General features: G+C 39.2%; 1 protein-coding gene across 4 annotated transcripts in view; it reads right to left on the reverse strand.

Annotated features, from left to right (window-relative positions):
• CEP162 (centrosomal protein 162) overlaps positions 1 to 26074 on the reverse strand; it is an 84972-nt gene that overhangs the window by 45707 nt on the left and 13191 nt on the right. For 3 of the 4 annotated variants that reach the window (XM_077812772.1, XM_077812773.1, XM_077812769.1), the window contains exons 3-12: positions 19607 to 19759; positions 19087 to 19273; positions 17754 to 17809; positions 15956 to 16071; positions 13904 to 13931; positions 10022 to 10141; positions 8973 to 9167; positions 3871 to 3952; positions 3184 to 3472; positions 2409 to 2676 (exon numbers count right to left, since the gene is read on the reverse strand). In XM_077812772.1, the coding sequence (XP_077668898.1) occupies positions 2409 to 2676; positions 3184 to 3472; positions 3871 to 3952; positions 8973 to 9167; positions 10022 to 10141; positions 13904 to 13931; positions 15956 to 16071; positions 17754 to 17809; positions 19087 to 19273; positions 19607 to 19759 (1494 nt within the window). The remainder of the gene's footprint in view (positions 1 to 2408; positions 2677 to 3183; positions 3473 to 3870; positions 3953 to 8972; positions 9168 to 10021; positions 10142 to 13903; positions 13932 to 15955; positions 16072 to 17753; positions 17810 to 19086; positions 19274 to 19606; positions 19760 to 26074) is intronic. The other variant, XM_077812770.1, reaches the window with a different exon arrangement.

Genomic DNA, 26074 nt, shown 5'->3' on the forward strand with positions numbered 1-26074 from the left:
AGTTAAGATTTTCAGTTAATTCAAGAGCATCCACAACAAATTATGTGCAATGTTACTGGAGATGGAGTAGCCATCATTTCCTTTATAAAATTTTTATTTTATACTTAAAGAACAATGAGAAGTATAACGTAATAACCAGAATGCCCTGCAGATCAAAAGACCAGGATAATTATCCATTAATTGGACAGCAAATAAGCTAGCTCAGGTTTCAGAGTAGCAGCCGTGTTAGTCTGTATTCGCAAAAAGAAAAGGAGTACTTGGGGCACCTTAGAGATTAACAAATTTATTTGAGCATAAGCTTTCGTGAGCTACAGCTCACTTCATCAGATGTTTTGTGAACTTTCTTTAAAAAGAACCAAGCAACCACATATATGTGAAGATATTACCAGTCACAGCATAATACCAGTCACAGCAGAAACACCACCAACCTTAGAAATAGACCCTGTAGCAAAACACCCCCCCCCACACACAGTTTAATTGAGAAACTCAGCATCTATTCGTAACAGCCAACATGACATTGGTGTATGCAGTGCTGGTGTAGCTATGTTGGTCCCCGGATATTAGAGAGACAAGCTGAGTGAGGAACTCTCTTTCATTACATCTCTGTGTGGGCTCAAAAGCTTGTCTCTCTCACCAACAGAAGTTGACCCAATGAAAGATATCATCTCACCCACCTTGCCTTTCTAACTTGACATTGGGACATAAACAGTGAAATTCATCCTAGGGTATAAATTCAACAATTTATAGCTCGGCAGCGTAGAACATGGGGGTTTTCTGTAACTACTGAAATACTAGAGACTACATACACTCCTGCCAAAAAAAAGCCTGAGCTGATGACAGGAGTTTCTACATATAGTGCAGGAAAATATATTGGTAAGTGACCATGTTGCAAATCAGATGCCTTTTGCTCTTCTGAAGAGCTGGTCTCTTTCAGGTTTTAGCCCTGCTACTGTTGGTTGTGAAATAGTTGTTTGCTTCTAGGACTACCTGAGGTATTTTTCCTGGGAATTTTAAGGAAGATAAATATACCTTTCCTTACCAACCACCTCTGTCACTATTTTATCCAGAAGCTCCCTAAACTGTCGGCCTCTCAAAATAAGGGAACACAGACATGAGCCGTTTTACCCTACAGTTTTCTCCATGTGCTTCCTGGAGACTACATTAGTTGCTATCGAATGTGCCGAGAATGTGAGAGCATCCACAGAGTGGATGCCTGTAGTACCTCAGAAATAACAAACAGTGCCCACAAGATGCCAAAACTGATTAGGAATTTTACAAAGTTCAAATGAACCAAATCCTGAAATTCTGTCTTTATTTGTAGTTCAGTCTCTGCTGTACAAGCCACTTGGAAGCAGAGAATTCTGGAGGAGGTTTTTTCTTAGTGGGCAACCTCAATGTCACATTAATGGGCATTAAGGAAAAAACTAATTCTGGAAATAAATGGGAAATAAAAGCAATTGTTTCTTTGTATTTTCTAACAAGTGCTAAAATGCACAACTGAGGATAAAGATAAAATGCTTATAAAGAACAGGACAGGCCACACTGAAAGAGGTTACAATATCACTCCAACAAGTTGAACTATCCAAAGGGATTTTAACAGAAATGGAGATTTTTTAGAGAATACTTATACTTACTAGAGTAGAAACTATGACAGACATACATGTGTTTTTGAAGGCAAAATTATTTTCTATTCAATTGGTCAGCAATAGTTAAATAAATGTAGTGGAGGAGCACGGGCTTTGAATAATTACATATGACTAGAGTAAAAGGCTGGTCAAAAAATGTTTTTTCCCTCCCTATGGAAAATTTTGAATTTTCATAAGAAAATTGAAAATGTGTTAGTTTTTTTTTTTATAAAAAAGTTTTTTTTTAATGAAAAAACAATGGTTTTTGAAGACAGCAGGCACTTTCCTTAAAAGTTTGCATGTCGTCAAAATCGACGGAAGATTTGACTAGCCCAGTAAAGGAAGGTTTGAAATCCATATGTAAAATATGCTACAAAAAAAAGATTACATTTCTACAATGAGTTCTGGGTAGGCCTATTAAGGAATAAACTGATTACATTTATTTTTCTTATTTCACTTTCGGACTGACTATGATATCCATGAGTCCGTGATATCAAAATGCATCGATTTGTTCAATGCAGTAAATATCATACAATCTGACTGCAATATGAAAATATGACATCTATCCCAGGAATCCTGGGAATCTCACATGGATTTATTCTTTCAGGAAAAATTAACACTGCTATAAGACTCATCTTTAAGAAGTGGAAAAAGTATGTCACATAAAATCTAACACTATTTGTGCGTGTAACATCAAAACCAAAAGCTCTCTGGATTAAACAAAAATTAACCTCTGAACTCTTCATTTAAGATAAAATTATATGTATAAAACTAACAGTTTACCTTTTTGCCTTGCTTTATCTGGAGGTGATTTGGCTTTCAAACTTGGCTTTTTGAGAGCTTCTTTTGATGCTCTCTTTTCAGTAGTTGTGGAAAGTTGTTTTAAGGGTGAAGTGGGTTTACCATATCCAGAACTTCTAACCAATATATGAGGTCCAATGGAAGATTTCTTCTTATGTAAAGGAGCTGTACTTCGAGTGCTCTTGTGCATTATTTGCTTATTAATCACTGAATCCAATCCCTTGTTCCTCCAGGAGCTGGACTGATGTGCCTGTGTAGAATAAGTATAGTTTGTAACAACCACATTAGACTGTAATAAAATCCGAAGGTAACTTCAGTTCTTTTTCTGTTTATTTAAATATAATTCTAGTAACAGAATACTGGGCCAGTTACAAGAGTTATACTTAAACAGGAATAAAATTCCTGATGGAGCTGAAAATGAATAATCCAAACCCAAACAAATGAAAAATGTGTAATTCTATAAAAATCTCCAGTGCTTTTAAGGTAGTGAAAAGAAGACATCACACCGAGTAGGGAAAATTGCCTATTAGGTGGAATGGACAACAGGGTAGAGATGAAAAAGACCTATTAGGTCGTCTTGGAAATTGGCATTCAGCTTTGGAGTCATGACCCTAATGAGTAGATAGCAATAATGTTTTCTTGGGAATCCCCAAATTATGGATAGACATTTCTAGCAAATATGTTTGTAAAAACAATCTTCAAAATGTGATTTAAAATTATTTTTTAAACAGATAAAAGATAGCTAAATATGGCTTACCTTATTAATTTTGCTGTCCTGATGCAACAATGCAGAATCTTGTATTTTTTGTCTCAAAAGGTCAAGCTGCTCTTTATCAATCTGGTCTTCTTTATCAGTCCCTTTTTGATGACTATCTTCACTACTTTCTTTTGCAGTTGCCTGGAGAAAAACACTCTCTTCTTCTTTACTATGTTTATCAAACAAAAAATCTAAACTTTGCTTCTCCAGAACTGCATCATTTTTGTGTTCTTTAATTGGCAAATGACTGACAAATTCAGCTGCTCTGCTGTCTGTTAGTTTCACCGGACTAAAAAAGAAAAAGAAAAAAAGTGCATTTAACAAGACTTGCAATTTGCTTACAAATTTTTTTTCTAAAATTGACACACAAATGCAATGTTATTTCCATTGCCAGGTCAAAAGACTCTTCATCTTTGAAATAGCTACTTGCAATACTTCTAAACTCTGTTTACTAATGGAGTAAGTCTACTGGAAATAGATCTTATTTTCAAAAGTGGCCAGACCAACTCAGAATACATATTCACTTTACAGATCAGCACAAACTACACACAGTAGTACTAAATTATCTAGCACAATAAAAATCTAGATTCCTAGCTCAAAAATGACCCTAGTTATTCAGAAAGATGATTTTCACAAATAATTCATGGACATTAAGATGTTAAAACATGCATTTTCTAAAACAAATACCTTACAAGCTCCAGATCAAAGCCTCTTGCATGAGATGAATCTGCTCTAATGGGTTTCATTAATTCCTCTACAGTGAGCAAATCTAAGGAGTGGAATACATTATTAATTTTAAGTATAATATTTAATACACAGTAATAAACTAGTTATTTTAAAAAAATTATTACAATTCTGAGTGGGTGATAGATTTAGAAAACATATTTTATCAAATGCTATAACTTAGTATTTGGCAAAAATATCATGTATCTTTCTGAAACATGCCCCTTACTGATTTAACTTGGCATCAAATAGATTCCAAGATACCTACCATATAAAATAATACACTGATGTTGCAAAACAAAAAACAAAAAAAAAAAACCCCACACTTGTCTCAACCATAAAAGTAACTTCCAAAACAAAAGTGTCAGAATCATTAATTTTGAGTGTTTTTTTTGTGTGTGTGTCTTGTTTTTACAAGCACCCTCATTGTCCAGAAACTACATACAATCTCTCAGGTGTTATTCAGCTATTTTAAGTTAGGCACAGGTATTCCAAATGGTATAATTCTGCCTGATTATTGCATAAAATATTTATTGGCATTTTTAACTTAAGTCACTAACTATGTTTTAAGTGCTGCATTAAACACATTGATAAGGATAATACAAAACCAGTAATAAATGAAAGCTGTGTTAACTTGAACCCCATTAAAAAGCAAAACAAAAAGAGATACTGAGTTAAATTCTGCCGAACAGTAATCTGTAATTCTCCAAAATCTCCAGTGCTTCTAAGGTAGTGAAAAGAAATCACAGACAGAAAATAGAAATGGAAAAGACATACTAGGTCATCTCGGAAAATGGTGTAAATTAGGAATAACTCTCCTCAATTCTTTGGTGTAACTAAGAGCAGAACTTAGCCTGTTAATGTTTGTCACACAGAAAAAGTGGGTAGAGAAGATCTTGCTTCTAAGCTTTAAAAAAGGTGTTACAAATACAAAGCAAATTAAAATCTTTTCTTAAAATAGAAATTTATGTAGTACGAATCTTTGTAGGCCAGATCCTATCCACCTGTAGTAAAACCCATGGGAGAGAGCTGTTGGGGAAGGAGGTCTTTGCAAAGATTGGCTCCTGTCGATTTCCCTATATTGTCCCATTCAAGTCTGAACCTGTGTTGGGTAGGGTAATCAGAGCTGTTGAAGAACATGACAGATCCCCTGGCATCTGCAGGAGGCCATCCACATGGAGATCCTTTACCTCTGCATCAGCTCTGGCCCCCACCAGCTCTTCCTTGGCAATACAATGCTATTGGAGAACTCCGTTCACCCTGGATGCCTTAGGATACCAGAAGGGTGCTTAATGGAAAGATAACTGTATCAGACTATATTATCCTTGCTGGGAACGTGCAACCTGCCTTCTCATTCCTATCACCTGTGTAGTCTTCCCCCTCTCTACCACTGTAGATCGTGATCTGGTGTAGCACTCTCTAAGAGTTTGAGTAGAAGAGAAGAGACAGTGCCACTGATGTGGCTGATCCCTCATCTTGTGGAGTAGAGATTCACATGCTGAAGATCCACTCCCTGGTTGGATTTCAGGGAGAAGATCTAGAGTCAAATTTTGAAAAGTGCCTAAGTGATTCAGGAGCTTAAGTCCCATTTTCTAAAAGCACTTAGAAGCTCAAGTCTCACTGAAAGTCAGTAAAAGACAGACTTAGGAGAAAAGCTGGTCAGAAAAATTCCAACAAAATATTTTTTGTCATAATTTTCTGATACATGGAAATCAAAATATTTCAAGGCAGCAGTTTGAATTTGACAAACTTCTGATAGAACGCAGGAAGGCTCCCTGTCATCTCATCCCTGGATTCTCAGCAGATGGGGCTTGCGGGTAGGATAAAGTGGAGCTGGGACCCTGGTAGACCCAGCTCAGCCAGGAGCCTCAGAGCTGTCACTCCCAGGATTGCAGCTTCAACCCACCAAGTATGTTAGAAAGGACCCAAGGCTTCCCAGGTCCCAGCAGTTCACCATATGGGCTGCAATGAAGCCAGGGACCCTGGAAACTACAGACTGAAATTGACATGATTTTTATTAGGTCCATAGCTGCCCTTCAGTGAATAGCAGCCCTGAAGCTGACCAGACTTTTGTCAAGTTAAAAGGTCTGGTCAGTTTCACCGCTGTTATTCAGTGATAGACAGCAGTGAAACTGATAAGAATCACATCAATTTCACTCTGCAACTGCCAAGGCCTCATTGGTCTCCAGCTTCCCTGCAGCCTGCCAAAGAGGCACCCAAGAATCCTGGGAGCATATTTTGTTTCAGAAACACCAGATTTTGGTGTTTCCAAAATGAAATGTTGCAGGATTTCAGTTCTGTGAAAATTCTGGAGAACAACTTTTTGTCCTGAGTCAGGATTAAAAAAATTCCGAAAACTCTAAAGTTTTCACAGAACTGAAATTAGGTTTCCCAGCCAGCTCTACTTAGGAGCCTAAGGCCTGGTCTACACTACGGAGTTAGGTCAAATTTAGCCACGTTAGGTCAATTTAAAAATGACTGAGTCCACACAACCAACCCCGTTCCGTCGACCTAAAAGGCTCTTAAAATCGACTTCTGTACTCCTCCCCGACGAGGGGAGTAGCGCTAAAATCGACCTTGCTGGGTTGAATTTGGGGTAATGCGGATACAAATCGACAGTATTGGCCTCCAGGAGCTATCCCAGAGTGTTCCACTGTGACCGCTCTGTACAGTGCTTTGAACTCTGATGCACTAGCCAGGTACACAGGAAAAGCCCCAGGAACTTTTGAATTTCATTTCCTGTTTGGTCAGCATGGTGAACTCAGCGGCACTCAGCAGGACAGGTGACCATGCAGTCCCCCTATCATCTCCATCCCTGAGGTTATCGCAGATTAGAAGGTGAAAAAACCGCACTCACGATGAAATGTTTTCCGAGCTCATGCAGTCCTCCCGCAATGATAGGGCACAGTTTAATGCATGGAGGCATTCAGTGGTAGAGGCCAGGAAAGAATTGAGTGAGTGTGAAGCGTGGAGGAAGGATGCGATGCTGAGGCTAATGGGGGACCAAATGGACATGATGAAGCGTCTGTTGGAGCTGCAGGAAAGCCAACAAGAGCGCAGACCCCACTGCAGCCATGAACAACCGCCTCCCCTCCTCCCCATGTTCCATAGCCTCCTCACCCAGACTCCCAAGAACGCGGCGGGGCAGAGACTCTGGGCACCCAGCCACTCCACTCCAGAGGATGGCCCAAGCAACAGAGGGCTGTCATTCAAAACAGTCTGATTTTTAGTGTGGCTACAATAAGCCATGTGGCCTTGTCCTTCCCTCCTCCCTCACCCGACTCGGGCTACCTTGTCCATTATCTCTCTTTTTTTTTTTAATTAAGAAAGAATGCATGGTTTCAAAATAATAGTTACTTTATTTCGAAGGGGGGGAGTGTGGTTGGCTTACAGGGAATTAAAATTAACAAAGGAGGAGGGTTTGCATCAAGGAGGAACACACACAACTGTCACACCAAAGCCTGGCCAGTCATGAGAGTAGTTTTCAAAGCCTCTCTGATGCACAGCGCGCCTTGCTGTGCTTTTCTAATCGCCCTGTTGTCTGGCTGCTCAAAATCGGACGCCAGGAGATTTGCTTCAACCTCACACCCTGCCATAAACATCTCCCCCTTACTCACAGATATTATGGAGCACACAGCAAGCAGCAATAACAATGGGAATGTTCATTACACTGAGGTCAGACCTAGTCAGCAAACAGCACCAGTGAGCTTTTAAAAGTCCAAAGGCACATTCTACCACCATTCTACACTTGCTCAGCCTATGGTTGAACTGCTCCTTACTACTGTCCAGGCTTCATGAGCCATGGGAGCAAGGGGTAGGCTGGGGTAGGTGCGACCGTGTGGTGCTGCCAGCTGGGAGAGCAGCCTGAGGCAGAAGCCTCCAGCTCGCAGGATATTCCAGGCCCGACTGAATCTCCATGAGACAAAACTTAAAGAAGAGAATGACCTGGAGTCTCTGGCTCCCATTCGGTGCTCTAAGAGGAGGATAGCCATGTCTGTCCAGGCACCCCGATCGACGTCACCGAGGTCTGCCAGGAGCACCCAGGAGACGTACGACAGCTATCAGTCCTACTGCACCGTCTGGCGCGAAGGCAAGGAGCTGCTGCTGTGCAGCAATGCAGTACTGCGTCTGCCAGCAGCACCCAGGAGACATATGGTGACGGTGAGCTGAGCAGGCTCCATGCTTGCTGTGGTATGGTGTCTGCACGGGTAACCCAGGAAAAAAGGAGCGAAACGATTGTCTGCTGTTGCATTCATGGAGGGAGGGGGACCTGTACCCAAAACCACCTGCGACAATGTTTTTGCCCCATCAGGCATTGGGAGCTTAACCCAGAATTCCAACAGGCAGCGGAGACTGGGAACGGTGGGATAGCTACCCACAGTGCACCACTCTGTAAGTCTATGCTAGCCACGGTAGTGAGGATGCACTCCACCGATTTAATGCGCTTAGTGTGGACATACTGAATTAACTGTATAAAATCTGTTTCTAAAAATCGACTTCTTTAAAACTACCTAATTTCGTAGTGTAGACAAGGCCTAAGATTCTCTTGAAAATGGAACTCAGGCTCTTCTGAAAAATTTTATCCCTAGGCTTATATATTTTACTTGTGTATGTGATATATTACAGTTTTGTTTTTTCAATTTTTAAAAAGAGATTTGTTTTATGGAATAGAGAATATTGGAGTCAATTTATGTTATAAATGCATAAATAAGAACTGTCTGCTTTAAGTTTTAGCTCTTTGTTTGAAATAATTCCTTTAAGTAACTTGAACACACTTCTCAGGTGTAACTTGCGCATAACCCAAAACATACACTGATTTTACATAATTTGAACAAGAAAGGAATTATAGAAAGATAATATACTCAAGATTAGTTGAGCATGAGCAATACAGTCCACGTTACCAGAAACCACAGCTCTTTTTAACCTAAATGAAATGGCAAATAGCTGCTCTCTGTACTAGTTCTATCCATAGAGTTTGAATGTATCATTTCCATAATGTAGTACTGTCAACTAGGGAACGGCAATAGATGGGAAATCACAACTCTGCTTCCATGTGCAGTATCTACCTGATTCAGTAGTTGAGATGTTTTTTGCACAGTCTTCGTTGTTTTGTGAAGCATCTTGGACTGGGCACTCTGCATTTTCCATCGTACTAAGATTAATTCTTTGCTCATCAGTGTCTCCTAGAGATTGATCAATATGACAATAGGCCTGCTGTAATGCTTCAATATCACTGTTAGTTTGTCCATAGGAAATACCTGCTGGAAATTAACAATCAAGATGTAGGGAACTGGAAATTCATTAGAGAAACAATAAGTCAACTCAACACATTGGAAGAACAAGTTTCAGTCACTAGCATGATCTATTAACAGATAAATGTAACAGCATTGTGACAAAGTAATGAGAAAAAAAAAAGAAATCCAACAATTTACTTATCCTCTCTCGACTCAATTTCAAAATTTACAGGGAGCAACTATTGCTGAAAACAGCAAACTTCATTTTAACTATGAAAGTGTTTATTAAATAATACTTGCTCTTCTCTACAGTCTTTTCTCTGCAATTATAGGTGTTTCCATTTTTATAAATATTTTCACTACTAAAACTCTCACAAATGAGACGTATATTTTGTTAGATTAAATACAGTGTGGTTATGATGAAATAAGTGTATTGTAAGTCTTCATGGAGTTATATATTTTCTCATTGTTTTGATTTCTCTCCCCCATTAGAATTTTGAATACAATTAAAATTTTAGATGCTGTGAACGTCTATTTCTGACTTCTAAATGAAATTTAATTGCTAAAGAGTGTGTGTGTGTGTGTGTGTGTGTGTGTGTGAGTGAAAGCAGCTTGCAGTGATCAAGAAAAAATAAAAGAAAATATTTAAAACTTAAGTATCAGTTGTCTGGAAAAGACCTTTATGAAAAAAAATTTAAGCCTGAAAAGAAAAAGCATTTCTTTCCTCAAGATTTTGGTCATTACCAACCAGGGCTTGATTTGCATAGGCAACATAGAATTTCCTTATTTCCTCTATCCAATCCTCTGGAGCCATCAGGTCTCCAGCTAAAATACAGTCTAAATTAAAACAAACAAACAAACCAAAGACAAAGCAGCCTTACCAGTTCCATTTATTTCATCCTTAGTGACTTCAGGTGTCTGATGTTCAGTCACTGCTGCATCTTGCTGTTCAATGACCTTTTGGGTTTCCATGGTGGAGTCTTGTGAATCAAGCAACACAACTAAAAGGATACAAAAAGATAAACCTGGGACTTTAGGGAACACTGTCACTGATGTGATATTACACCTTCTCCATCCTGACCCAGTGGATGCAGAATACAATTTTAATCAGTTAGGAACAGATTAGCACCTTGTGATCCGTCATGCGTATGGGTCAATTCCTAGTTGCACTTCCACCAGCAGCAGAGCAGGCCTTGAACTGTGACACAGTCACAATTCAGTCTCTGCTTCCCTCTTGCTCCTTGTGGGAAGCAAGTTACTCCAGCTCTTTTCCCAGTGCAGCTTCCCTGCCCACTCTGCTCCAAACCAGCTCAGTTGTGCTGGCTGGCACACTAGACAAGAGGTGCTAAGGCTCAATCCACATCCCATTCCTGCCTAGGAGAGGAAGTAGTGGCTTAGCAATTGCTATTTCCCCACCATGCTATGACAAGCAATGTGAATAGTCAAATGGGTGTACACATCCTTATACTAACGCTGCACAGATAGACTCATGAGTGAGCCCTTTAGTTAACCCTCATGAATTAAGCCCTCACTTGGTTTTGTTATTAATAGGCCTTTACCATTTATCCCTTCAAATTCAGAATTAGCATACTTGAACATAAAACAGACTGTCAGAGTAGTTAATATTTTGTTAATTCACCAGCAGGTATTTTGTTAGTGGTGTAGGCCTTGTTTGAGCCCTACGCACAACTAACAGTGTGAACTAAAGGCTGTGAACCACAGTAGGCTTGACCTTGGCAAAATAACTAATACACTAGATATTGGCTAACCAAGTAAGCACATTCCTGACTGGAGAGGATGGTAAAAAACACCCAGAGTTCTCAAGTAACTATGTAACTATATTCCAGGAAGTTAATACAAATACATCCCAACCTAGCACAAGATAAAATAGTTTGACAGAATAATTAATAGGGGTGTTTTGTCCAAGACATCTGGAGTAAGGTACAACGGGAGGTAACAAACAGATGTCATGAAACACGTAAGGTGGTATGTAAGTTGTTTATACCAGTTGTTTGTCTCAGTCTATAAATGTCGGGGTACCTCGCCTTAATCCTTTGTGCGGCCGAGGGGACAACAGAAATTCCCGCTGCTGTCTGAGCCACTCCTTGCCATGAGGCACTCATGCGTTAATGTACTTGTGCAAGTTAAGAGAGTCGTTAGGACGTGCCTAGAGGGCAATAAACCTGGCAGAGTGCCTTAGTCACTGAACCTTGTCTGTGGTCTTTCTCTACAAGTAACATCAAGGTCCGCTGAATTAGCAGGCTGAGCTTTCTGCTCATGCTGGTAACACTGAAGCTCCAAGAACAGAAGCACTGAGCAGCTGTAACAGCTTAGCAACCTTGACAGTGTGGCCGCAGCAACAACTTTCCTCTGCACTTATGAACTGGCTAAAGACAATTAATTTGTTAGACCCCACACGTTCTGCAGACACACCAAATCTTGCCTCTCTATAATAAGATTACTCTAAAGAACTCTCCAAAAATCAGCACGGTTTTATTTTATTTTTTATTGCCAAAATAAAACCCGTTTAGCAATTTCTGAATTATTTAAACCCCCCTTTTTGGAGGGAGGAGACAAGTGAGAATAGGAAAAACATTCTGTTAATTTCTGAAAGACTTCTTGTGCACCTCATGATCACCTCACTCCCAGACAGGTAGGTAAGCAGGCTGCAGATTCTCTTCTTCATTCTGGTGAGGGGGAACGCTATAGAAGTGACCAGTAATAAAATATCCTTTTCTCCAGAAGTGGGTGTGTTATGATTGGAAGTCAGAGTGCTAGACAACAAGGTTAAGATTTTCAAAGACAACTAGGGGATTTAGTTATAACTCCCACTGAAATAAATAAGGCTGGATCCCTAGCTGGTTCTGAAAAAACTCAACCCAAGTTTGTTGGGTTGGTGGCTTTGGCTTTCAACAAGTAGGTCACAAAAAGCATGTAAAACACTGGTGTCCAACCTTCCATCACAGGGCCAAAAATATTATTTCAAACTATCAAGGGGTTACAATCAGGAGGAGAGGTCCAGCTTAAGCTGGTATCTTTTCCGCTTTGGTCCCTAACTTTAGGTTCAAAGATGCTTAATTGCTCCCACCCCGCCAAGTATCAGTTGGGCTTGGAGAAGGAAGCTGGGGCTTCATTAATCAAGTCCTGTTTTTAGAACATAAGCACGGCCATACGGGGTCAGACTAAAGGTCCATCTAGCCCTATATCCTGTCTTCTGACAGTGGCCAGTGCCAGGTGCCCGGTGCCCTAGGGGGAACGAACAGAACATGTAATCAGCAAGTGATCCATCCCTGTCACCCATTCCCTGCTTCTGGCAAACAAAGCCTAGGGACACCACCCCTGCCCATCCGGGCTAACAGCCATTGATGGACCTATCCTACATGAACTTATCTAGTTCTTTTTTGAACCCTGTTATAGACTTGGCCTTCACAACATTCTCTGGCAAGGAGCTCCACAAGTTGACTGTGCCTTGTGTGAAAAAATACTTCCTTTTGTTTGTTTTAAACCTGCTGCCTATTAATATTATTTGATGATCCCTAGTTCGTGTGTTATGAGGAGTAAACAACACATTTACTTTCTCCACACCAGCCATGATTTTATAGACCTCTATCATATCCACCCTTACTTGTCTCTTTTCCAAGATAAAAAGTCCCAGTTTTATTAATCTCTCCTCATATGGCAGCCATTCCATACTCGTACTCATTTTTGTTGCCCTTTTCTGAACCTTTTCCAATTCCAATATATTTTTTTTTTTATATGGGGCTACCACATCTGCAGGCAGTATTCAAGATGTGGGCGTACCACAGATTTATATAGAGGCAATATGATATTTTCTGTCTTATTAGCTATCCCTGTCTTAATGATTCTCAACATTCTGTTCAATTTTTTGACTGCCTCTGCACATTGAGTGGATGTTTTCAGAGAACTATCCACACTGACTCCAAGATCTCTTTCTTGAGTGGTAACAACTAATTTAGACCCCATCATTTTATATGTATAGTTGGGATTATGTTTTCCAATGTGCATTACTTTGCATTTATCAACACTGAATTTCATTTCCCATTTTGTTGCCCAGTCACTCAGTTTTGAGAGATCCTTTTATAGCGCTTCGCAGTCTACCTGGGACTTAACTATCCTGAGTAGTTTTGTATCATCTGCAAATTTTGCTACCTCACTGTTTACCCCTTTTTCCAGATCATTTATGTATATGTTGAATAGTACTGGTACCAGTACAGACCCCTGGAGGACACCACTATTTACCAACCTCCATTCTGAAGGCTGACCATTTATTCCTATCCTTCGTTTCCTATCTTTTAACCAGTTACGGATTCATGAGAGGACCCTCACTCTTAACCAATGATAGCTTACCTTGCTTAAAAGTCTTTGGTGAGTGACCTTGTCAAAAGCCTTCTGAAAATCTAAGTACACTATATCCACTGGATCACCCTCTACATTTCAACGCTCTGGGCATGGCTACTAAGGCCCCAGTTCTATGAGCTCCACCTGCGAGGACTGCAGTGCCTGCAATGAGCTCACTGCAGGATCTGGCCCTAAGCTTGCAGGTGTGAAAACGTGGAAATTGAATTTTTGGTGCAAAATTAGAGACTGTGTTGAGGCCTATTTAAAAATTAAGACATATGGATCATTCTTAACTACTTCAGTCCATGATTAGGGAGCAGTAAATTCACATTCAGAAATAAAACAGATTTACTTGCTGTATGTTTTACAAATATTTTCACGCTACTGAAAATTTAAATTTTTACCTTTAGCCAGCATGCCAGTCTTTTCATCCTAAAACAATTGAAACAGTGAAGGATAGTTACTTTGTGAATTTGAAAAAACAAAATAAGTTTATATTTAAAGAGATTAAAAGTTTGCTTTAGTTCATGTGCAGTTCAATATTTATAGTATGAGTTTAAGCTGTGCAACTGCTTGGAGCACTATGAAGTTATGATACCAATAGATGAACTGGGACCATACATCTTCCCCATTCTTTTACTCTGCTTCCCCCTTAAGGGTGAGGTGGAACTAGATGCTAAAAATTACATTAGCAAAATGCTGTTATTGCAAATTACAACACAAGAAAATCAGAAAATACCATGTTAGTGTCCTTATTACAGCATTCATTTTTCATTTCCTAACTACTTTGCCTTCAAGTTTGAAGCCTTAAAGTGGTATGAACATGGACGGAGGTGCTGTTTGTTTGTGGTTTTGCATTTATTAGCACTAGCATTTCAACTAATACTTGTTTTCAAAACAAGCTACAAAAATTTGAGGGTCATCAATTGGAGATTAATGTGAGCTGTTCTAGACAACAAAATGTAATGTAGATAAGCTGTAATCACATACATGGTACGCCCTACTAAATAAAGTTTACCTCGACTATGTTGCATTGAATTTTTAAAATAACTTTGCTCAGAAATAAGAATCATTTTATGGACCAGTGTTTTGTTTTTCAGTCTTAAGGAACCAGAAGTATCTGAAAATACGTTTATCGTATTTTCTATAGATGTGGTACAGTACATGGATACAACACAAAATATCCTTACAAAAGACTTATTGTCTTTAATTTTGCATTGAAGACTTACCTCTTGGTCTCATTGTTTTGCTTACATAAAACACACTGGCCCCAATTCTTAGACCCAAAGGGTAGGAAAATGAGACTTTAAACCACATTTTTGGCCCCTGGATTTTGAGGGTGATCCTGAGATGGTTTGGCCTCTGGTGAAAGTTAGAGCATTCTCAGAACTGATCTAACCTATGCCAAGTGATCCCAAAAAAGCTGTTGCAGCACTCAGAAATAGCCAGAGCATACAGGTTTCAGAGTAACAGCCGTGTTAGTCTGTATTCGCAAAAAGAAAAGGAGTACTTGTGGCACCTTAGAGACTAACCAATTTATTTTAGCATGAGCTTTCGTGAGCTACAGCTCACTTCAGCTGTAGCTCACGAAAGCTCATGCTAAAATAAATTGGTTAGTCTCTAAGGTGCCACAAGTACTCCTTTTCTTTTTGCCAGAGCATACAGCCACTCTGGCCTGCCTTCTATGCCAAAGGCAGCTGGGAGCAGGTATAAAGCTACTGCACTTTCTCCATGCCACTCCGGCATTCCCCTATAGTGACAGAATTCCAGGTGGCTAGATCCACTGGGTTCATGATTGATGATACAGATAGTCCTGACCACCCCTTTACAAGTCATCCAGCAGATCACTAGCCAACAGATGTATGCACTGTTTGGGAGAAGGGGTGGAAAGGAAAAAGTTTGATTCCCCTTTTCATTCTAAAGTTCTATGGGTCAGAGGCTTTCCTTTTCCCGAAGAGCTCAATAGCTTTTTCACCCCCGACTCCCTGCCCCAGGCCTCCCCACAAAAAAAGAGAGAAAAGCTCCCTGTCATTCTGAAGCGCCGTGCAGTGCTTTTAAGTACTGCACTTACCATCTGTGATTGTTAACTCAAAATGCAAATAAGCAAGTACCGTAGATATGTCAAGACCAAAGCACCAGGAACAGTACATTCTTCATGGAAAAATATCACACCAAATACCTCTATTCTTCCTTGTATGTAATGCAAATCCATTAAAAAAAACTATAGCTACTTGTGTTCTTTTACATATATATTTGTGTACTTGTAGATCTCTATAAACTCAAAAAAGTAGTTTAAAAGCTCAGACAATTAGTTTAAAATAATAGATTTTTAAGAAGTGTTTTAAAACTGGCAGTTTGGTCTTTGTCAGAATTATGATGATCTTTAAAGCAGATACACATAGCAGAAAATGTCTCATACCACAAAATTCAACAATTTAAATATTTAAATATTATACCTGTCCTTGAATTTTTAAATCAGCTTCTGATCTGACAGTTTGCTCAACTTCATTATCTTCATTTTTAGAAGGATAATTAGATTCGGTCTCATCTTCAAAATCTTCACTATAATTGCCTGAAGTAAAATTAAGCATGGAATAAAGATGATTTTTTTTTTTTTTTTTTTTTAAGGATACAGGTAGTGTCAGGAAAATACTTTGCTAACAACAAATAATGTGTTGCTCACAGAGCTTATTTTGTAACAAAAGTTAGCATGAAGAATAAGCCAGGTATATTCCCTCCAAATTCAAATGAGTATATAGTATAATTGCTACAAACAGGATTTTTTACCGTTCCCAATGATATTTTTGTTTGACATTTGATGATTCAAAATGTATACTTTAGTTTCTGATTATGTAGTACAATTGTTACTATACGAGTTTCACTATAAGAAATTATAAGACTATAATTATAGTCTATATATACACACTACAATAACTACATAGAAACTAAACTGTTACTGTAAGAATTTGTATTCTTTTATCTTTGTAAAACTAATAATTTGTTTTAACATTTCTATTATAACCCTTGAGCTGACAGTGCACCCATACATTTTAAAGAAAGAATATTTCCTTTAGTTATTTAAGGTTTGCAAATACGCATTTTACTTAAATTTAATAAGAGTTACGTTTATTAAATTCAAACTTTCCAGAATGGATTTCTGGACAGTTCAGCTAACCAATTAATTTGTTCCGTCTCAAAAAAGGAATTTGCCCTTTTAGTATAATAGATTAAGACGCCGGGATGGAATGAAATAGATAAACCAAGAAAGAGCTATAAGTAAGGGGAGAGGGAGGAGCAGCAGCACAGTGAAAGGGAAAAGTAGAGACGGGCTGAGAGGGGCAGTGTGTCAATTTGGGAAATCTACGATTTATGAATTTGGTGTGAGATTATGAACTCTCTGAATGTGACTTTACCAAGCTGCTAACTTCATTTTGATTGTGCAGCCCTTTTCCTTCTCTTTTGTTCTTTTACTTCCATGTTGGACTGAAATTTCAAGTGGGAGTGATACAGGGCTGACAACAGAGCGTCCTTAAACTGGGATCTGCCTCTAAGCATCCTAGACAATAGGCAAGCTCTTGCCCAGCAGAACTGGTTTGTCAGGGTAGATGTCGCCTGGAAACTAAGCTACCTGGGAGGTTCTGATCACCTGAGGAGGCTGATCTAGGAATCACCTGACAGAGGTCTTGTAAAGTTATAAAAAGGCAGATCCCAAGCCCTTATTAGTACAGTTAACAAGAAAATCACCTTGACTTTCAAATAAAAACAGGTTGCATGCACTGGGACGAATATTGATGTGAAAAAAAGCCAGATGAAAGAACACCTGGTTCCCATAATACCCCCACTACCCTTTCAGTGATGTTGCTATACTATCTTGTCTATCTGGAATATGCAAAAGGAGAGGAGCCTCAAATTTTCTGGCTCACTTTCTCAAAGAAATATGGAGTAGGGGACAAACAAAAGAGTTTTAAATTGTATTTTTTCCTTTCCAGGTCTTCAAAGCATGGTCCATTGGAATTGTGGAGATCCTGCTCTACTCTGATATTCCAACATGCATTTTTCTGATGACTTCAGTAGCTTCTATAATTAGCACTTCTATAATTAGAACTTCACCTTTTGTTAATTATTCAGCAGTTTTATAAAATTTTCTCTATTCTTAGTTTACACTGTTGGGTATAAAATAATGCCCAAAAGAAGACACTCCACAAATTAAACAAGAGATTTTACACGCATTATTTGTGAAGATAAGACTATTACCACATTTCTCTCTGTGTTTAGATTCATCTTCCACTTGTTCTACATTTTGTTCATTGCTGGGGGCGGAAAAAAAAAATGTTACTGTCTCCCTTGTCATTTATGAGCACCAGTTTAGATTTTTTTTTTAAATCTGTTCTTCATAAAAGCTTCCTGCCTCATACTGGTAATTGTAATAATATGTGCACATTTTTTGAACTTATCATTGATATTCTATTTTATATTCTACTGGTGTAAGTGTTGTTATAGCTGTCCACACAGCTAGAACTCTCATCCCCAAACCTCTTCCCCCTTGTAACTGCAACAGCCTCCTCTCTGGCCTCCTTCACACCCACATAGCCCCCTCAAAACAAACATGCCTATCATCATCATTTTTGCTTCTTGTTCCAACTTTGCCATGCACTCCACCCTTTGAGTTCCTCTCTTGGCTCCCCCTTTTCTACTCCAAAGTCAGGTTGTTGTCTTCACTTTTAAAGCTTTTCAGAACTCTCCCTCCTTATCTGCTCTTATATCTTAAGAAATTTCTTTTCCAATCTCTAAGTACACGCAAGTAGGCCAGCCTTGACTGCCTGTTTCTCTTCTCCCACAGCTTTCACACAGCCTCTTACACATGGAATGACCTCCCTGGTCTAGTCTATAAAGTCACTACTTCAAATCCCTCCCCAAGCCTCACTTCTAATGTCATTTCTATAGGAATACGTCAAAAGAAAATGGCTAAGTGGAAGGTTAGTATGGATTACCAATATCTTTATTTACATGTTATAGTTAAGAAAAAAAAATTAAATATCTTGTAACTATCAAGTTGTGCACAGGTCTGTATAACCATGCGCACTATCACTATGACTCTCATCCTCCCTCCCCTCAGTCTCTCCTTTCGCTAATCTCATTTGTGTCTGCCCTAGGTTGCACTTTGAGCCAAGTGTGCGATTCCCATCTTGAGGAGACAAGCTCTTATCGGACTAGGACACTAAATGATGAGCATGATGGCAGCAGCATGACGGCAACATCCTGATTACATACACATCTGAGACCATAGCATGTAGTTGGATGACTAGCCCCACCCACCAGTCAAGCAGCCATTACCACACTTTTTACCATGCTAGCTTGATCGCAGCTAGCATATGTCTCCTCGAGCTGGGAATCACAACCTCAGCTTTAAGAGCAGACATACCCTTCAGTTATAAAGTTTCCGAGTAACAACCACATTGTTTTGTATGCTCATACAGTACCTAGTACAATGATGCCTGATTGTGATTTGGGCTTCTGAGCTCCATCATAATATATATATTTATTAAAAGTAATGGAGTAATTTCAGTGTAGGGTCCCCACACATTACCAGGCAAATGCTGTTAGTAATATAGAATCATTTGAGTCCAGCTCTTTGTTTAATCTTGAATAATCCATGGTAGATGAAGCTCCTTTTTCAAGTTTAGCGAAGAATCTCTCTTTTTCTTCTTGTTCTTCCAAAGTATCCAATCCAGCTCCCAAAATACTTTGATTAGGTCCAGAAGCCACAACTGAATCTAAATTTAAAAACATATCACAATCTAATTACAATAATACAATCTCAGTCCATGGAATAATCACAGAAGTTTAATTATAATAAAAGACAGCCACATGGTATTAAAGAAATACTAAATAGTGTACAGGATCCTGCAACTGATTCCATGCAGATGGACCCCATGCAGAATTACTTGCAGGATCAGGGCCGAGAACAATGTTTTAAGGTAAAAGTTTCACCAATTCTCACCACTTATTGTGTTTATTTTTAGAAAAATATATTCTTCATTTGTAATAACTTGACCAGCAATTTGCTAATAATCTGATTAAATGGTTCTCTCTCTGTTATTTCTTACCATCAGGTTCCAGGCTATCTCTACTTAAGGATATAGAAATGCCATCACTTTTTTGGAGCTGCATTTTTCCTGTGTGAGCCTCCTCATCCACCTCTACAATAGGGTGGGAATCCTTTTGAGACTTGAGAAAGCTTCCATTTGTCCATAGCATTCCTAAAAAAGACAGTTTTGTACACAACAGAGATTAATTACAAATGACAATTTGTACTGCATGGTTAAGTCTTGCAGTTACCTTTTTAGAATGAGTGAAGTTTATATACTTTATCACAGTAGCAAAGATATTCCACTGGTTTGCATCTCTTAGCTCCGATTAAGTTCTGTGACTCAGCCCTTTGCATGTCTTGTTTAGCTAAGCTACTCTCTGCTTTACAATTTTTTTATTTTCACAGTCACGTTTTTAACACCAGCCTAAGATTCTGGTGAGGCGAACATCGTATGTTATGAAATACATAGAGCCTATTTTGTAACCTCTTCACAAAAGCATTCATGGAAGCCAATTATATCCAGAAGTGTTATAAAGAGATTAATATTTAGTGGTAAACATAGTTGGCAGCCCAGAGAAAATGTAGCTTTGTATTTGTTTTCTTTTATATATATTTAAATAGCACCCATTGCTTCAGCAGCAACTTACAATATTTAAAAAAACAAATTTAATTTAATTAAAAAACTACAATAAAAGAACATTCAGGTTGCATGTAAGTATTCAAAAGTCAGGAAAGAAGAAAGTTAAGGATGAACCTGCGCATTGTATGTATTACAATAGCCTTTAATTAAATTATCACATACTAATTTTCAAGTAATATAGCATATCATACTTCCCCTTCCACACACGTTTGTATCTTAAAATATTTCTTTGTTGTATGTTTGCATTAATGTCATTGTCCCAGCAGTCCAGTATGTTTGACAGATTTTTATAGGAATTCTCTTCTCTCTAAGCCACTTATTCTCATACATTTTTCCTTTGGAGATAAATACAGCTCTGACTAATAACTTATTGCTAGGTTTGCCAACTGTCTAATAGCACAAACCCAAAGACTCCAGCCTCACCCCCTCCCCAAGGCCCTGCTCCACCCTTTCTCTGAGGCCCCGACCCCGCTCACTTCAGCCCCCCCCCCTCCGTTGCTTGCTCTCCCACACCCCCACTTACTTTCATCAGGCTGATACAGGGGGTTGTGGTGTGGGCTCTGGGCTGGGGCTGAGGGGTTCGGAGTGTGGTAGGGTGCTCCAGGATCAGCCTAAGGCAGGAGTGCAGGCTCTGGGAGGGAGCTTGGGTGTGGGAGGGGGATCAGGGATGGGGCACGGGGGTGGGGTTCGGGATCAGGTTCGGGGTGCAGGCTCCGGCTGAGCAGGACTTATCTTGGGTTGCTCTTGGAAGCAACAGCATGTCCAGCAGCAGCTCCTAGGTTCAGGAGTGGCCAGGCCACTGTGCGTGCTGTCCCCGCCTGCAGACACCGCCCCCACAGTTCCCATTGACCATGGTTCCCGTTCCCGGCCAATGGGAGCTGTGGAGTTAATGCTTGGGGCAGGAGCATGGTGCAGCAACTTCTGGCCATGCCTCCACCTAGGAGCCGCTGCTGGACATGCCAGCTGCTTCCAGGAGCGGCGTGGAGCCAGGGCAGGTAGGGAGCCTGCCTTAGCCCCACTGTGCCGTCGGACTTTTATCAGCCTAAAATCTCCCAGATTGGCTTCAGTATCCTCTGAGAGATTGAGCCTGATTCCAGGAGACTCCCAGCCAAATCAGGAGGGTTGGCAACCCTACTTATTGCTGTGTCTAACAAGCTGTTTCTCAACAAAGTACACTTTTAGGCCCAGATTCTTTGCTGTGTATAGCTACACTAATTCTCTACCCAGCCAGGCTGCAAACACAGCTTTCTGAGCTGTGCCAGCTGGGAACAGCTCACCAGCTTGGAATAGCCAGACTACAGAGTGCTCTAACCAAATTTCTCCTTGCCCTTTCCATATTCCTCTTTACCTCCAATGCACTCTGACAGGGACTGTGGAAGAAAGTGGTGTAAAAACTGGCTCTACCCTCTTCAAAAATTCCCCTCAGTGGAGGAAACCTCAAAAGCAGAGATAGAGCCAGCTTCCATCTCCTTGGTACTGAGAGAAAAGTCAGGGAAGAGAATATGGCCCTATAAACTTGTATCACCTGTGTATATATTTCATTATTTCTGTTTTACCATGTCTCTCTTGTAAAAGTGAAACTAATTTGTTTTTTCCAGTGACTTATCCTCAAACTGTCTTAATACATTCTAAATATTAGATGTACTCTCTTTACATTGTTAAACTTCCTAAAAAAACTAACTAAAAATATACGGCCTCATTCCAAACCCACTGAAGTCAACTGGAATCTTTCCATTAATGTCAATGGATTTAAGCGTACAGATTCCCCCGCATCGCCAACTGATTTGAAAGTCATCTGTCTATTTCAAAGTGGACATGTACAGACAAAACAACACATTTCCAGATGCTGGATATTTAATGTATTAAACAGCAATAGTATATTTACAGTGAAATGTTTTTATAACACAGTCAATACGGACATCCTTTTTAAAAGTAGAAGTCCTTACCTTGCATTCGGATATGTAAGGGTACATCATCTCTGCATCTGCAAAGAATCCCACTGAAATGGATGCGGTCCACCTGCGCTGATTTGATTGCATGACTGAAGCCTAATTTTGTAATAACATTTTAAGTACCTATACTAGTCCATGATGCTCTTCACTATTATATATTTGTATTACAGTAGCAGAAGAGGAAAGGGCTTCCTAAAAATACTTTGGAAAGTTTTCCAGAGCAGTATGGAAATATTCTTGGGACAAGTCAGTTCACAGCAAAGTTAAAATTAATTATGTATGCAAACAAGACCAGATTTTCACAAGTGCTTAGCATGCAGCAGCTCTCATTGAGAGCAATATAGCTCAACTCTTGAAAATCTGACCACTTATTTAGGTGCCCTAAATGGGAGCTGTGGGATGCTGAACATTTCCTGCTGGTTATAACACACTTTGCCACCTGCAAATGGGAAGTCTGGGCAAATAGTCCTATTTTCCAGATGAGGTAAATGAAACACAGAGCAGTTAAGTGATGGAGCAAGTAAATGTCAGGGCAAGTACTAGAACTAAAGTCTTTTCTATCTGAGGTCAATGCCTAACTAGGCCACAGTGGCTCCTATTTACACAACCCCTGAATCTTAATAGCCATATTTTTCAGATAAGGTAAAGACACAATTTGCTCCCATATGGAATTTTTTCCATCTATAATTCTCAGTGCTGTTCAAAAGGGTAGGCATGAATATCTTGATTTCTGGAGCAATTTGTCTAAAAGGGACTGTAATCCAGTTGACAAGATATGGATCTACAACAACAGAATTCAGGGATCTGATCCCAGTTTTGCCACAAACTTCCTATGTGACCTTAGACAAGTCATTTAATCACTCTGTGCCTCAACTACTCCATCTGGAAAATGGGAGTATATATTACCATCTTATAGAGCAGAAATGGTGAGGCCTCACTAAATAAGTATTACCAAGTCAGATGGAAGGATGTTGACAGATAACTCAACTCCTAGCCTCATACACATTCCTTTAGACCATGGGGGATTCTACTGCTGGTACTAGAGAAGGACCCTATTTACCAGATCTTGGGTTTCCCACAATGTTCAGAGTACATCCAGGCCAGTCTGGACTCACCCTGTGAGCAAAGATCCTGCATTAAAGCATGTGAGTGGTCCCAGTGATTTCAATGGGACTTGTTTAAGTGCTTTGCTGGACCAGGACCTAAGGAACTTGTTATCTGTTTGTTGTTGAACTGAGCTATTCAAGCAAGTGCAGTTCAGTTCTAGGTGATCACTTAGGCCCTGATCTTGCCACTGCCAACTCTTGCAAATATTCTGCAAAACTCACAATATTTGGCATTTTTCTTAAACCCCCAGCACCTGGAGTCATGTAATTACATGAAACTACACGATTTCATTTAAAAATAATGTTTCTATCCATCATGGTTGCAGAGAAAAAAACTGAATACATGAACCCTAAAGGCTTAAAATCAAGGAGAAAAATAGAAGACCCCATAATTTATTATTTTTTAAATCTCATGATTTGGAGGCGGGGGTTTGACACAAGATTTGTGAATGCATTGAGAGCCACAGGGAACCCCCATTGAAATGGGGGCCTGCCTACTTGATTCTCAGTGCAGGACAGGAATTTAATAAACTTAAACAACCAATAAGAAAAGAGGATTTCACATGCTCTGTATGTAATTTTCAGAGCCTCATAACATGGCCAAATCAAGATCAATTTCCTTTGGAACAATGCAATGTTCTCAACAAGGGCTATTTTCATGCTGAATTACAGCTTTTAAAAAGTCACCTGTTTTTGGCAGTAGGCCATATCCAAAAAAGGTTGCACTATTTTATTTTAATTTTATTTTATAACTGGACAAGAATTTTTCAACAAACAAATGATTTTTGATTTTTTTTTTAAAGTCACCTACGGGATAGGAACTAGAGTAAGTATGTTACCCTTACAACTGTCTGGAATGTCAGAAGCGGCATTTCCCTCTTCATCTTTCTTGGCCTTATTAAATTTTTCCAGTATACTGTATTTAGCCAATGTCTTGTTGCAAGATGCACTGGAAAAAGATTTTGCAGAAACAGCTAAGCTCACACACAACATTCATGAATATTTAGGTATAACAGGGAGTAAAGAGAAAAATAAGTCATGAGAATTTAAGTTACAACACTGAAAAAAAAAAAACTGGATTATTTCTTGCAGGTTGAACTATATCAATTTTATAGCTGCTACCAAAAATATAAAGTTACAGTACAGCAGCTGCAGTAATTGTTGCTTATGGAGAGTTATAAATATACTATTTTCTCTTTTTAATGGATTCAGCTGTTACTTACAATGTGTCTTATCTTAATAAAAGTTTTATTCTAGCATGAATGGAAGGGGATGTCAGACTGTCTGAAGATAAATACTAATGTAGCTATGCCAATGATAAAGCAAGTTTTGTAATACCAGTTTTCAAAGAAAGCATCTGGATCTGTTGAAGCAACATAACAGTGAAAAGCAGTGATAAAAAGGTGGTTATAGCCTTGATATTTCAATATCTTAATTACAAGAGTTGCACATCTACAACTCACCTAAAATCTCATAGGAATTTATTTAAAGCCCAGTGAAGACAATGGGAGACTTTCTGTTAACTTTAATGGGCCTTGGTTCTGGTCAAAGTGAATCAGTAGCAACACTGGAAATTGAACCAGACCTTGATTCCCAGGCTAAAAGAGATGACAGTATCCCTTTCATTATATCAACTCAGAAACGAGACATCCCTTTACAACTTCCTTTTCTTTTATTATTAAAAATAGAAAAAAAATACCTCATTTCCCATGCCCCCAAATGTTGCCACTGTAACTTGAGAAATTTCTTCAGTTTTTAGTGCTTTCATCTCCCAGACTGAGATGCTTTACAGTTCATCATACGAGTATGAGGTTGATCAAACACAGAACAGCACACTCATTTACAAAGCTAGACATGTAATAGAAGGGAGATTTCCTGTAGAACTGAGGAGCCATCAAACATTACTCAGAGGACCACGCAACAAACATTTCACTTATTGTGGACTACTAAACTATTGACAATATGTGAAATGGTTTGATTTTGACATCAAAACATACTTAGGACTCATCTACACTTTAAAAAGTTTTACTGATATAACTGTTAGTTATGGTTTGTGATTTTTCCCCACATAGCTATAGCAACACAACCTCTACTGTGGATGCAGTTATGCCAGCATAAAGGTTAGATGACACAGTTATTGCTCTTCCCATACAAGACTAGCTATGCTGGTATAAAGCACCTTTTTTTTGGCTAGGATAACTGTGTCTACACTAATGGGCTCTACGGCTTTAACTGTCATTATTGTCAAACCAGTATATCTTTCTAGTGTAGACAAGGACTTAGCCTATTACTTGCCAATTACTCACTGCCATTATTATTTACACACAAATGCCATGGCCCAACCATCATTAGTTGCAGCTATGAGAGCAACAAATCTCCTTGGGACTCCTCTTATGTTGCACCATGCATAGGTCTGTGCCTAAAGATATAATCTATACCTTAGAAATAAACTGCTTGATTCTTCTACAGTTGTCTGTTACAGCAGTTTTATGCTGGTGCAACTGCAATGGCACTATTCACGGGATAACTTACTACTCAACATGAGTAAGGGGGACAGAAGCAGACCCATAAAAATCTGCAGAATGTTGGTTGGATTAGAATCTTTGAACTGATGTAAATGTATTATATTAATTTTACAAATCGCTGGAGAGTGATACGTACACAAGTTCTTCCCATGATTTCTATGCCAGTGGTTTTTCCATATCTGGCCAAACTATTAAATGTATTCTAATGAAAAATGACATTGTTACTGAACTACACTATTGCAACGTTATAAAGTCTACAGT

The sequence above is a fragment of the Eretmochelys imbricata genome, chromosome 3 (genome assembly GCF_965152235.1).
Source record: "Eretmochelys imbricata isolate rEreImb1 chromosome 3, rEreImb1.hap1, whole genome shotgun sequence".
In the NCBI taxonomy this organism is placed as follows: domain Eukaryota; kingdom Metazoa; phylum Chordata; order Testudines; family Cheloniidae; genus Eretmochelys; species Eretmochelys imbricata.